General features: G+C 35.9%; 1 protein-coding gene across 1 annotated transcript in view; it reads right to left on the bottom strand.

Annotated features, from left to right (window-relative positions):
- CCDC88A (coiled-coil domain containing 88A) overlaps positions 1-15,139 on the bottom strand; it is a 74,243-nt gene that overhangs the window by 33,606 nt on the left and 25,498 nt on the right. Inside the window, 10 exon segments of the mRNA XM_010706350.3 lie at positions 490-627; positions 2,302-2,489; positions 3,114-3,258; positions 4,271-4,417; positions 6,222-6,380; positions 7,339-7,420; positions 10,695-10,864; positions 11,894-12,034; positions 12,575-12,651; positions 13,885-13,947. Of these exon segments, the coding sequence (XP_010704652.2) occupies positions 490-627; positions 2,302-2,489; positions 3,114-3,258; positions 4,271-4,417; positions 6,222-6,380; positions 7,339-7,420; positions 10,695-10,864; positions 11,894-12,034; positions 12,575-12,651; positions 13,885-13,947 (1,310 nt within the window).

Raw genomic sequence — 15,139 nt, 5'->3', positions numbered from 1 at the left:
CTGGTAGTTTCGGTGCAAGGGATGTTTGGGATGTGGGGCAGGATCCATTGTATCCAGATAACTACAGAGGTAAGTGACAGCCTCAGCAGCAGAGCAGCTCAGATACAGGACCCTGCAAGAAGCAGCTGCTACAACTCTCAGTAGTACTCCAACATTACTCCAAACATTGACCAGCCACCTGAATCTTGTTTTTCTCCACTGAGAGGTGTTTGGCTTAACTCCAAAGTTACCAATTTCCTATTTTGGCTGAGCTACACCCTCTAATCAACTATAGCAAATATACAGCCCACGAAAAGTCAACACTAATAAGGCCTAAAATTAACAGTAAAGACTCAGGTAAAAATAAGTCATGACTCTCACTGCCTGCAGGTCTTAGACAAGTTATCTCGCTGCAGGTATTGCTACATTTACAATTCCTTTATGTCTATAGAGAAATGAAAAAAGAACAATACAATACAATGCACTAAAACCTTTAATTCTGTTACTCACTTGTCGTTCTAAGTTTTCTCGAAGTGCTTCAAATTTCTTTTCAAGTTGTACTTTTTCTTTCATCAAATCCTTAGTCAAATTTTGATTGTTCTGAAGACATTGTTTCTCTTGGATAATTTCCTTTTCCAGTGCCTCAATCTAGAAAAAAGAGAAACGTAGAAAGTTAAGTCTTGCCTTTTCTCTCATATATATGAATAAGGCGAGTAAAGTAACTTTCTGTTTTGTATCCAAACAATTCATTTCAATCTATTCCTCAATGACTTCTGACAGACATTCTTTTATGTTAGCAGAGAAAATGACCTATAAACTACTTTTTCAAAAGAAGTACTGGTAATATTATTAGGCTTTGGATACTTCCCCAAGCACCCATATTTTATTTTTGAAAGTGGAGTTTCTACTGCACCTTCATCTCCTGTTCATCTCAGACTTCAGTAGAAATACTTTTAGAAACCAATTACCTGAATCATACCCCTACTTGCTTTTAAAAATAACGAGGAATAAAACAACAATCACAGAAGGCCATGGATTAACAAATTCTGTTCTACAAAGTAAAGTGATTGGAAATATACAAAAAGCATGACATCAATTAAGTCAGAATTGAATTATACTTCTACTTTGGATGAGAACACTAATATTTGACCAGTCTGTTGTTTATTTTCCCTCTGAAATTAAGACAGTCCTGGTCCCTAACTTAGCAGAGCAATGCATGTTTTATGAGGATGCAGGCACTCTGCAGCAGAGAAGTAAGTGGCTCAATCACCTCGGCAGGAACACGGTCAGGTACCACCTGGGAACCAAATTTATCCATAGCCTGCCCAGCTGTCTTAGCAGGTCTGTGCAAACTAGGCACCAAGAGTGGTATTGATACAATCACTCAGTCTACCTGGTATTTTTAAGACTCTGAAGCAATGGGCTGCTTTAGAAGAAAGCATGTCCAGATAGAAAGACTATGTATAAAATATCTGTAACAAATATTTTGCTCAGCTTCAGACATTTTTCTGAAGTCACTACAATTCACAACAGTGTTTTGAGAGTCAAGTGAGAGAAGGACGTGTTGGCAGACATCAGAAGTGGTAAGAACTATCAGACAACAAGGGATCCCTTTTTCATTTTTTTCCCCCACCTATCTCTTACCTCTTCTTTCTTCAACACAAATCTCTCTAGTGTCTGACATAGCTATTACAGAAACTTTTAGACATTTTGTTCCACTGTACTTAGTTCCTATTTTTTTCAGTTTTTATTCCTTACAATAATCACTGACTAAATTATTTCATACGTATCATTTGTAGAGTAAAATATTGTAGATCAGCACAGATAAATCTGAGTAACTTCTCTCATTTCACTTGATCAGTTCCTTGACCCATCATCTCTTTTTTCTCAGTAATGATCAAGAATACATGATCAAGTTTTCTGTATATGTGAAGACAGGTTTCTCTCTCTATAAACATATACTTACCCCTGTGTAATAATTACACAATTAAAATATTTTTTTTATCAAGAATCATAAAACACTTTCATTATGTCCCAATATTAACACATTGATTTTCCTTCCGACTGTTAGAAGAATCTTCCGAATAAAATGATCCCATTTGGAAATTAATTTTAAAAAAAAAAAAAAAAAACAACAAACCTTTCCATCTCCCCTGTAAAATTGTCTTTTTTACCCTAAACTTACAAGCACCATACTACCATTCAGACACTACCAATATTTACTTTTGTCAAAATCAGGGCAACATTTATTATGTTATGCCTTCAAAAATAGCAAGTAAAATTAGGCAACTCATACACAACTCAAAACACACTAGTGACTACCTTTTTGTTTAGTCTTTGGTTTTCTTTTTCCATTTTCAGAATCCTTGAACTATTGCCTCCTACAGAATCATCCATTGTGCTTCGTAGTTCTTCTACTGTTTGCAGTAAACTTTGGTTTTCCTTTTCCAATTTCAGTAATCTGCTTGATGTCAGTTCAGTTACTTCAAGACCAAGTGATTTATATGACACTGTGACAGAAAAACACAATTAAAAAAAAAAAAAAGGGTGAAAAAAAAAGGTAATTTGTCATTACCTGGAGTCATTCAAGGATAGACTTGGCATTTTTAGATTTAGATGCCTATGATGATTCTGCAATGCCTTCTAGTTGAATAGACAGCATTAGTGACTCATTTTCCTTATTCAAGGGAGAACACTACAGATTCAAACAATAATTGTCCTACATATTCTGTATTCATAATCATGATAGAGACTTCCCCAAAATCTCCTCAAATCCTTGGTATGTGATCCAGCAACATGACCGAGCATTCTATACCAGAAGAATCAATATTCTTGCTTCAAGAATTACTGTAATTACTGAGAAACCTTAGTAAATCTCTCCTAACTTCCAGAGTACCAAGGCAGGATACAGATATTTGAATGCCAAAACCATTTAACTCCAAGGTATTTACGGGTTTTACACCCTTTTAACATGTGGGTGCCTCTGCATGGATATAGAAGCCTGAGTTTAAAAAAGAAAAAAAAGAAGCAATAACTAATCAGGATTAGGAGCTTTTAATTTCTTAATACTACTCTCACTGCCAAGCCTTAATTTAATCAACTCTTTTCCAGTTTGCAAATATTATTAAGTTTACCTTCAGAATGTTCAGTAAACCTGTTTATCTGCTCAAGTTCCCAGCCGAGATGTAGTGATTCATCCATACTTTGTTTCTGAGCCATTTCTAGAGCCATGTTTTCCTCCATAAGTTCCTCAATCTTCTTTCTGTCCATATCACGCTCCTTAAAAATTATTTCATGTGTAACTTTAGAAGAAGTTACGTTTCAACACGCACAAAATTATTTACTATCAAGTATGCCACAGAGAAATGCAGAGTCCCTTTTCTGATTTGCTAACGCACAGTGAGACAGGGAGGAACAGACAAAATTACGGAGGGCACAGAACAGAAGTGTGGCAAACAGCAAGGACAAATATGCAGAGAATAATTTTTTCTCAACATAACCTGTGGCAATGACTCAACTTATTGTTTTTCAAAATTCATTTCTGTCAGAATATCAGGAAAGGAAGTATATGCAATAAGCACAGCTTGGTGGCACTCACAATAAACAAGAGGATCAATATTTGTTTCTCTATTATAAGACCACTCCCATACAAAATGCTGTAACAGGAACGGGTCCACAGTGGAAGAGTCTCAATAGCCTTTGTAAGTCCCCCTCTCAGCACATTCTACTCTTGTAGGAAAATAAACTGCAGCTATAACTCACTATCAATTTCTGAAAATTTTCAGAGTAGAAGGTAAACTCCTGCTCCTCAATGAAAACTGAAAGCAAATAAACCTGCAAAACAGGCAAATTATGATTTTGTACTTTACAGTATTTACTTTTGAGGGAAGAAATGGTTAAAAACAGAAATTATTTTGAGAGAAACCTTCTGGAAAATATGTCACTTTATTATTATTAGAAGTGGAAACATGCGCCATGTACTGATCTAAGTACTTAAGAGACAAAAAAATAACGTATCATCCACAAAACATTTATCTTATCCTCTTACTAATGAGCCTCATCAGCATAATTTAAGCTGATTAAACATTTTGGAAGAGTACGGCTCTTTGCAATTTTTAATTCCCTAAGCAGAATCAAGACTACTGTAGCAAACCCCATCAGAAAAAGATTAGTAAATCAAGACGTACCTTACTCTTCTCCCACACCATTCTGACAGGAAGATCTTTTATTAAAAATACAAATAGAACTCTAAGATTTTTAGAAGGTTTTTGCATCGTCCATTTACACTTACCAACTCCATCTCATGTAGTTTAGCTTTTAATTGTAGATTCTCTTTTTCTACCACATGTAATTTATCAGAACGGGACTGCAACGCCTTGACTTGATCCTCACACATTCTCTTTGTTTCTCGCATCACTCGATTGTCTTCCATTAACTCCTACAAAGGCAAGAAAAACAAACAGGATAAAATTACTGTGCTATTAATACAACTTTGATACTCATCACACCTAGTTTTAGAAATGTTTTAATGTTGAACATTCATTTGAGAGCTGTAACAAACCTCAGAAACAGGTTTACAGCAGTTACACGTAACTGGACACAAAAATTTTCAAACTTAAGTGTGCAGTCACCTACTATATCTGAAAAAGAGATCACTGAATATAATAAATACCTTTGAACTCCTACCTACTGAAATATTGACTTCTTATGGAGCAAACCAAACTAATTAACAACTGTCTCTATTCAAGTATGCCCAAAAGAAAATAGATAGATTGCAGGCTTTAGAACATGCAAACAAATTTTAATTTTTTATTAGCTTAAAATGCATGTGAAAATGAAATTCCAACTGGATGAGGACGAGGTTTAGTTTTAGGAATCTAATTCTAAGATAGATACAAATGAGCACAGAACTCAGAGAATGGAAAAAATTACCTTATAAAGGCAGAATGCTGTCAGGCTGTAGATCACAAAGAACTATGACAGAACGTGTGATATGTCACAGACTTCAAAGAAGCAAAAGACAGCTATGAAAGGCTGTGGACACTACCAATCAAGTCTTAAAGAATGGATGAACACCAAACCTTTGTTTGGAGTGGTATGGAAATGTAAGACATACTCGGCACGTTTACAGTGGGGCTGAATGTGATCCTGAGATGCCCATTCAGCTCTGTGATTTTAAGAGTCTACATTAATTGAAGAAATAACATGGAATAACACTGTGCAACTGTGCAGTTTAGCCTCATATCTTGTTCGCTTTTTGGTCATTTTTATTTTAAAGAAAGGTTTTTAACTGGTATCCTAGTTTTACTTTTTCAAAATAAACAGATCTTCACTTCCATTTTAGTTCTTTCTGCTTTCCTAAGAGTTATGTTTTTTAATGCCCACCTTGAAATCTTCTTAAAACTTTAATTAGCTTTGACTTCCAAAAGTGATCTGATCCAAAAGTCACTGCCAACTTTCTATTTGCCTTAGAAATTTGCTACAATTATTTGATTTCTAAACTAATTCTTGCTAGAAAAGTAGGTGTCTCCAGCACGGTGTCAGTGAATCTTTTTCAGTGCATTTTATCCATGGAATCTTGTCATCATCTACTCATTTAGCATTTGCTGTGCCACCAGTATTTCTTCAACTTTACTTAGAAAAGTACCTTCTCTTTGGAGACTTACAAAGGAGAATAAAATTACTACATTTTTAATATACTGTTAATCAGCTCCTCATTTGAGTTTCTCAATAGCTAATACGTATATCCTAAACAGTCCCTCCTATTGGCCTTGAGAGCTTGGAGCTATGGTGAATACTGCTGACTTCCAATCATAGAATCAACCACAGTTGGAAAAGACCTCCAAGATTAGCCAGTCCAACCATTCACCCACCACCAATGTTTCCCCACTAAACCATGCCCCTCATATGAACATTTCTTGAACACCTCCAGGACAGCGACTCCCCCACCTCCCTGGGCAGCCCATTCCAATGGCTCTCTGCTCCTTCACAGAAAGAAAAGGTTCCTAACACCCAACCTGAATCTCCCCTGGCACAACTTAAGGCTACAAAGAAAACGTGGAATTAGACACAGGGACTCTCACATAAGAACTGTACTTTACCATATAAGACTACTATAAATCCCAGAGCAAAAAGCTGCAACACTGCTCCACCTCTCAATGTTTAAGTGATCAAAACAACTTCTAAAGAGTGATAGCAAACAAAAAATGATGGCTAGTCAGTATTTTCTCAACTTAACATACCTCCATTCTAGCTTTGTAGAATTCCATATCATGCAGTCTCTCTTTGTACCGGATGACTTCACTTTCGAGCTTGTCAACTCGAATTGCCTTCTCACGAAGAATATCCAATTCATCTCTATAAACTCTAGCAGAACGGGCATCTGAGAGTAAACTCTTATTCTAGAAAATGCAGAAATTACATTAAAGGACACGAGTATTTTTTTCCCTACATATTGATCCATAAGATATGCTACCAAGTTGATGTTCACTGGTATCCCAGTGAGGCCATTTGTTATTTCTAATCTGTACACAATTTAGGAATTTTTAGAAATGCAGTCACAGAATGCTTTCACAAATGCTCTTAGCTTTGAAAGGAAGATGGCCACTTCTGTGTTCAAATCTCATGTTTCTAGATGGACAAATTCTGAACTTTGGTTGTGAGTAATTAATGTCTAGCACTGAATTAGAGACCTGAATCAATCTTTATTTGCCAAAAAGAAACAACTGCAAACTGTTTATCAAATTGCTGAAGAAGTTATAGCTGGTATTTAATATAGGCAATTCACAACAGGCAATTGCAAAAACAAATGTCAAGTGTTCACTTTTTACATTAACTCCCCTAAGTTTGTCTGTTTCAGAATACGTACCACAAATGGAGAAACAAATTTGTAATACTTCACACATTTATCATAGCTACATGGGCAGCAAATGTAACAGGTTTCCAAGAGAACTGTGCTGGCCTTTTTCAAGCTTTTCTACGTTTCAGAACATTTCCTTGACCACTAACATTATCAAATGGTCCTCAATAATTACATAAACTCAGATTTTAAGAACAAATGATTTATATGCTTTCCTTCATTATCAACGTAGATTCAAGGTTTAAAGAAAAACAGCCAAAATTTGAATGTACTGTTTTTGAGGAAAAAAGAACATCAGAAATTCAGCACAGGTACTCTTTAGTCCTCAGCACAGGACATATTAGTTGCAAATATCTTGAATGTTGAAGTGAAAAATCATCAGAGAAGAAATGGTAACCTAATGCAGAATCTTTTATCAGCACACCAGACTCAACAAAGAAGCAAACTACTCATGTTCAGAGTGGAGTTTAAACAAGACAATAGATTGACAAAGCCCATACCTCTTGCTGAAGCCTCCTTAGTTCAGCTTCCACCTGTTCAAGTTCTTGTTTATAGTCAAGAAACTGCTCATTCTTTTCCTCACTTCAAAGAGAAGACATGAAACACAGTTAAAGATGACTGCAGAACTTCATAGCTATCACTCTGACAAGCAGATGCTAAGATTTACTGATATTGAATCCAGTATCTCATGAACACATCAGAGTGTAAAACTTGGGCATGCCACGATGCCTCTGGTATTCTCCAGCTCTTAGACTGCATTTAACCTTTTTTATTTGGACAGGCTTTTCTTAGTTGTTAAAACTTTGTTCGCTGAGATCTCTTCCTCGTGCAGGGCAGAAAGATTAGGGGATAAAGAATTTTCATAACAAGCATTTTGTTATAAAAAAAAAGGGAAAAAAGATAGTACACATTTCTGTACAAATAAGAATTGAGAATTTGTACAAATTAAGAATTTTCATATGCCATTACTCACTAAAAAAGTTACCACTAGGTAATCTGGTATTATGGAAAGCAGCCTCCTGCATAATGACTTTTAGTTCTATGGAGACAATGCACTTCTTGCTTTAGTTTATTCAGAGGCTCATAACAAAAACAGTTTGATTTAGAACATTCCTTTTCTTATAGGACTCATATTCTTAACTTCCAGCTAACACTTAGTTATGAGTTCTCTGAGCAATGAGTAATTGAAAGAGAAATCTCATTTTCTCAGAGACACAGAGTATGTAATGTTCAATATTCATTTCTGTCTCAAGACCAACAGTGTTCACTACTGAAAAAATGACCAAAAAAAGTGCCATTTCCAAAACTGCCCATAGTTAAAGGCATATTGCATATTCAAAGATTTTCCTATATCATTGAGCATTTTGGAAGTCAAATAGGAAACAGAAGTAGAAAATGAGAAACAAGAGAACAGACTGAAACGTATACTACAGTCTAAAAATAATACTGGAAAAAAATCCTCACTTCTGTTTTTATGAGAACTATAATGCTTGCTTATAAAAACAAGTAAATCTCACAGTGCGTGACCTTTTTGCAACGCACACTTTCAAGAATGTCTCTGACAGGGGTTCATTTTATATAGCTCACTGCAACATCAGATATCAAAGCTTTCCCATCTACGTAAGTGTCCAGAAACCATATGGAAGTATAAATGTATTCCACATTATGTTAGGTTACTGTAACTTTACTATCAACATTCATATTCCTGGTATTATTTTGCTACACAGAAATATGGAAAATTAGGTGTACAACTTTCAATTCTGGAGAGTCTAGATCACATGCTTCAAATCACTCTTTGGATTCAAACGTTGGTACATGGTACTGCAGAGAAAAATAAGCTTAACAGATCTTCTACATGAAATTCTATTTGCTACAGTGTATATTAAACTACGGTCAGTGCCAAAACCAGGTTATAAATAAATTCAAAGCTTACTATTTTCAATCCTGGAATGAATCTAGTTTTAAGCTTATCAGCAGCATTTAATAACAAATGCTATAGATAGAAGTCAATTTATCAAAGTCTAGTCTTTAAGTGTCCTGCTACTTGTGAAGGAAATGTATTGAGGAATTGGAGTGCAAAATGTGAAATATTCTGAGCCATTGCTGTTGTCCTAATTGCATGCTTCAGCTACAGGCTAGAGAGGATTGTACTAAATTATACAGAACATACCAGCGTTCACTGTTTAGGCTATCTATTAACTGTCAATCAAACTAATAACAGCAATTTTTTCACTAATTTTCTTGGTGCAGCTGTTTATAGAATATCCTGGGCGGGCTCGTTTCACTAGGCACATAATAATACAGACATGAGAAGGAAAAAAAAAAGAGCCACATCTTTTTGTCCTCCATTCTTCATGAAAGCTGAGATGTGTGTGTGGGGGAAGGGCATTCTCTGTGTAAATCAACTAGATACTTAAACCAGGCAGCTAGAGATAATCTGATCAACAAACTCTGATAAAAGCAGACCAGTGAGCTGTAATTTTGACTTATGTTCCTTTCAACTCTACTTAATTTTACCTGTCTCCTCTCTCCACTTGATGTGTGAGATTAAAAATCTCTAATTATGCCGTTTCCATGAGATGCAAATTACTTACTACACGTATTAAATCTCTACAAATTTAACATCTGTAATTTTAAGTTCAAACTGCACATATTTCATTCCACAACAACACAGTGCTATACAGAATCAGACTCTCCTCCTAGCCTGCTATTTTTCTCCTTAGGTAACCTCACTACTACTCAGATTTGTTCCTAGACTCTAAGGACAGTAGGCATCTCTTGATAAGTACTAAAACAGTTGTCTCTCATGAAAAAGAAAGCAGATCTTTGCTACAGTTGGACTGATTTTTTTTTTACATCACTTGGACCAGGTGAAGGAAGGGAAAATACCCCACAACTCCAGGATCACCACCAGGGGGAGAAGGCAGCACTCCCCAGCTAGATGAAGTTAACAACTTGGAAACTAAGAATCTTTACTGACCCAACCTGTATTTTTACTCACATCACAAATTACATCTTCCATAGCCATAAATAACCACCTCCTGCCAGTGAACTGCACCCAGTTTTCCAACAGGTCAAGAGACTTACTGGAATTTGGTTTGCTTTATTTCCTCTCCAGTGTGGCATTGCAGACAAGTTATAAGGAACAGTTTTAAGAGGCACGAGCAAACAAGTGTTGTGCAAACACACAGAAAGAAATTCTAATGAATGCTTTCTTTCCATCTCCAACAAATTAAATATTTCATAAACCACGAATGAATCACAAATGACCATTTCTTACTGTATTTCTAAAAAGAATGAGTTAATTATGCTACAGATAGCACTGCAATGATTCCCTATCTCCTTTTAAATGCCATGTTTTGCCACTAACGCTCCAGTAATCAAGGACACAGCTCTTACTTCCAGATCCTAAATGTCCTCCCCATGCAACTGCAGCTGAGGCAATTTTAAGCATGTCAGATTACTCTCTCAAAAACATGCATGAACACACATATGTTAAATCCACATTCAGGCACAGATTATTGCTCAAGAACAACAGAGGAAGCATAAAGAACTTGCCTCAGAAGCTACATTACAGACACAATGTGTAAAAGAAAAAGGCAATGTAGTGTTAGAGAAGCTGTGCAATGTTAAGACACACACAGCTGAAAAGCTGTGTTTGTCCTGGTTGTGCACAAATATGTTTATATGCTAGAAATATGCCCCCTGGGGTACAACAGCTTAAAAAAGGCATTTTAAACTGCATTCTAACATTTGAAAGAAAGAATTTGCATCTAGAGTGCTACTATCATGTGACATCACAAATGATTAAAAATGAACAACTTTCAGCACATAACTGCAGCCTACAGGTACTCACATCTCCTGCCTAAGCCTTCTTATCTTTGCTTTGGCATCTGCTAGCTCAACTGACAGGTGCTGTTTGCTTTCAGTGTGTTTCAAGCCAGGAGATCCACAAGGTGATTGTGCTGCTGATGCCTGAGGTAGCAAATGGAGAGAGTCCCGATCTTCTGAGAGTTCTATGATAGTCTAAGAAATAAAGTGTAGGAAAAAATGTTAAGCCCTTCGCACACCTCCATACCTAAAGCAAGTTATGAATAATCACAGCTATTTAACAGTATTGATTGGCTATTGTAAAACTATTCAAATTTAGACTTAGGTCCACCAAAATATCAGTGCCCAAAATGGACAGGATAATTCCTCATGAATTCCTCAAAAATGAGGATAAAAATAAGCCTGTAAAGAAAGTGGTGTTCTTTATTAAGCAGTAGCATCCCTGCCAGTTGCATAAACAATGAATGAGAGCTAAGGGAGCATTCCTTTTTGATTAGTAAAAAAAAAAAAAAAAAAAAAGAAGTAGTTATTTGAAGAGGAAGATCTCTTCCACAGTAAAGCTACTTCTCCCTTGCTTTCCAAAAAATGATCACCATATACAGTCTCCCCTCAAGCTGCTCCTTTACTCTTACCAAAGCTGTGAACGGGACAGAGTTGGTGACATTCACAGGAACATCAGGAATAACTGCAACATCATCATATTCCCATGATGCTGAGGAGCAAATCTGGTATCCTTAAGATGATTCATAACTTGCATTGTTTTTTAATACACGTCTATTTCTCATTCTCACACTGTGCAATGAGTGCTTCATAAGCCTGTAAAAACTCTGCTCCTGGATTCTGCTCCAATTTACTCAAAACCATATGATACATGAATACAACAGTCACCTGTCAGTGACTGCCATGCACACTCATGGGTTACTGATTCCTGGAGACTTTACAGATGCAGCTTTTTTTTTCCTGCTTACAGCTGTAAAAGAGCTCCAACATTCATGTAAACTGCCTATATGATAAAGATCAGCTGCTGCTTTCCCCTCAGCTTCGTCACAGTATTCAACCAAAAGTATGCATGTTGTAACCACTTGAAGCAACATTTTGGCAGTAAGGAGTCCTTGCTTTTGTACACTAACTGAACATACATTAAAGTGTTCTCAAAACAGTAACCTTCTCCATTTTCAAAGATCATTTCTTATGTTTCTCTTAAGCAATAAAGCACATCTGTACCTCTAAGTGCTCATCTCTTTCATCTACAAGTCTTCTCAAATGTAATGTCATATTTTTCAAAAGAGGTTCAATAGAGTCTTGTGTAAATACAATGACATCCATCCACTGCAGATCAAACACGTTCTCCTGGTTCTGAGTTACCTACAAAGAATGAAACAGAAGAGAAAAAACGCCCTTTAAATTATATACCAGTAAAAAAAGAAGCATAAATAAAACAATGCCGAAACTATATGGGCTAAATTCTCACACAACATTAAAAAAAAAGACACAAATGTTCAATACACATTAAGTTGTATGCAATGGAATGGCTTCTTACCTACCTTAACTTGCATTTCTGGCAAAATAAGAAGCAAAAAGTGTCTATGACATACTGCAGCACAGGAGATTCATTTTTTATTTAGAAATTTGCATGTGACATTCTTATTAGGCTCAGTTTGCAATACATCTAAGAATTTCCTGGAGCAACATACTTGCTTCTAAGTACTGCTCTAACAATGTAAGGAATTTGATGACAAAATCTTTTTCTGAATTAAGCTAAAATATAAAGACATTTTTTGCTCACTAAAAACAGTAGCTGGACAAATTTTCTATTTGATTTTCCTGTTTTTGAACAAACATAATAAACACTCTTACAAAATATTCCACCTCCAGAAAATGAAAAGCATAAAAATAACAACATACCTCTTGAATATGGGCTGCAACAGCTGCTTTTGTGTCAAAATCCAGATGTTGGATTCTTTCAATGAATTCTTCCTTTTCTGACACTAAAATATACACATACATTATATACATTAGAGCACATCTATATAGAATCATAAGTATTTCCATTCCTCCTTTGTATTTTAAGAACGAAGAGTAACGAAGCTGAAATTTCAGTCATCACATCACTAAATTATTATCCAATAATTTCCTTCATCAGTAAGTACTTGGTTTATGCTATGCTGTAATAACTACAATAACTTTCAACATTAATAAAATGATAAAGAAAAAGAGCAGCTCTACTGCAATGGAGGCAAGGAAGAAGCTTCTTAAAGTAGCTATTTGTTCAAAGTTCCACAGGCACTTTCTCAGTGTCCTCTTTTTAATACTCACATCACTTACCTAAGTTGTTAAAAATACACGATTAATCTATTTTTTCAGTTTAATTAGCTGAATGGTGCAAACCTCCTTAATAAGAACTGCAGTCTATTAGAAGAGTCTATTGAATACGTGATCACAGGAGCAGGGTATCTTAGAAATATTTCCACCTTGTCATCTGTCCTGCACTATTCTTACTCATGCTGGCCCCAGCTCAGTGCACAAAGCAGGAGTTATCTTAGTGAGAGACCTAACCTTGCCCACCAATCAAGAGCTCCCAGGAGATAACTAACTTGATACGAGTTTGCATCTTATCTGCCTTGTAGCCTACTCACTGCCAAGCCTTCCAAACACACAACACATCCCTCATGGAAAAGCCAATCTTCAAAGTTTAGGTTAGAACAGCCTAGAAGGTAACGGTCGTGCAGTTACAACCTGTAACAACTCTAATAGCAAAACAGTGCAAAGGGAGACAGTACTGGAAAGATTTACACATCCTTGCTTGACATGACACATCTGAGTGGTGTGACTTCCCTCACTCATTTAATCCTGCTTAGTCTACAAATTAATGAAAATTAAACAGAGTATGCAGACTGAATGCAAACCATTTTGGCAAGATATAACTGTAAGGCAACTCTTCGTTACTTTATTTATCATTTTCTTCCTTTCTTTACAGTACCTAAGGTGAGTACAGTTACAATTAATGAACCATTAGAAATCTTACAAAGTTTGCCACATGCAATAAGACATAGGAGATGCAGAGTTGCAGCCACTTGAACTGTCCTGATTGTCAGAACATCCTGACTGTCAAGGAAAGTAATTCCATCATTAGAGAAATGAAGGCTACAGTTACATATAACTTCAGGTATTAAAGTACTAGGATAAGAAAATGTTAACACAAACATTATTTAAGCTTACCTGAACAGCACAACCAAGCAGAAGCAGGAGTATTTTATTTATTTCATTAGTACCTGGCTCTAAGTAGAAAGAAAGAAAAAAAAAAAGTGAACTGAAGCTCAGAGAACATTAGCTTTTCTCACTATTGTCTTATAATTTGCATTATCCCAACTCAGAAAACAAAGGCAAAGAAAACACCTTCTTTCCAGCTTTCAACTTTGCCCTTTTTGCCATTTAACTGCCAATTTAATGCTTACAAATAGCTTAACATGCATGATAGAAAAAGCAACATTTCAGGCCTTCACACAGCAAAACTGAAGTGACGTTTTCATGTGTTTTGGACATGACCAAGTTTTCAGCTGTAATCTCAGCTATCTCAGCATATTTGCAGAAGCGTTCAAATTGTCTGTCACCCTGAGGCTACCAACAATTAAGAGGCAAATTAAATAAAGCTTTATGAAATAATTAGGTACTACATTAGATATTCATCTCCACATCTAGAAATCAAACTGTATTTCCAAATCTGGCCTTAAGCATCTTAATTTCTTTAAAAAAAAAAAAAAAAGAAAAAGAAAAAGAAAAAGAAAAAAAGCTCAAGATCCCTGTTTACAGCTCAGTAAAGATACATCTTCCTTCTTACACCCAGAATTTCCTGGTCCTGCTACTAAATACATCACATCATGCCACAGAGTGAACACTTCAGGATGGCAAAATAGTTTAGTCTAGCTGGATTAACCTCTGCACGCTCATACATCACTTTGCTTTACTGAAACAGAAAAAGTACTTGCCATTTCATTCCCAATTTTGGGAACAAAAGAATCTCAATAGCATCCTTTCTAAAATAAACTCATTGTTGAAATCCTGAGTATATTTTGTTATTAGCTAACCAGACCAAAACTACGCTGTCAAACATAATAATGCAGGCTTGGGAAAGAAATCTAACCTTTATTCCACAAAACCAAGTTCCATAGCTGAGCTGGTATAACCACCACCAGCAGCAGCACATTCACCCTAAGGCCAAATAAGGAACACTACAGGCAAAGTGCAGGTTGTGGTATCATATGCACAACCCTTCTTTAACCTGTCACCAAAATTTCACTTATAATGGATTCAGTTAGTAATCACAGATGACCTCTGATGATCTCAAGATGATGCTAAGCATCTAACAGAAAACCAAAATCATCTTTTTGAATAGCACAGACCACACACTTCCTTTATACTGAACTACTTTGATCTACTTTGGATAAACTCCCATAAAAGAAAGATGTAATC

The sequence above is a fragment of the Meleagris gallopavo genome, chromosome 2, assembly GCF_000146605.3.
Source record: "Meleagris gallopavo isolate NT-WF06-2002-E0010 breed Aviagen turkey brand Nicholas breeding stock chromosome 2, Turkey_5.1, whole genome shotgun sequence".
Lineage (NCBI taxonomy): Eukaryota > Metazoa > Chordata > Aves > Galliformes > Phasianidae > Meleagris > Meleagris gallopavo.
The sequence above is the reverse complement of the archived record's forward strand: the minus strand, read 5'-3'. Positions and strand labels throughout refer to the sequence as shown.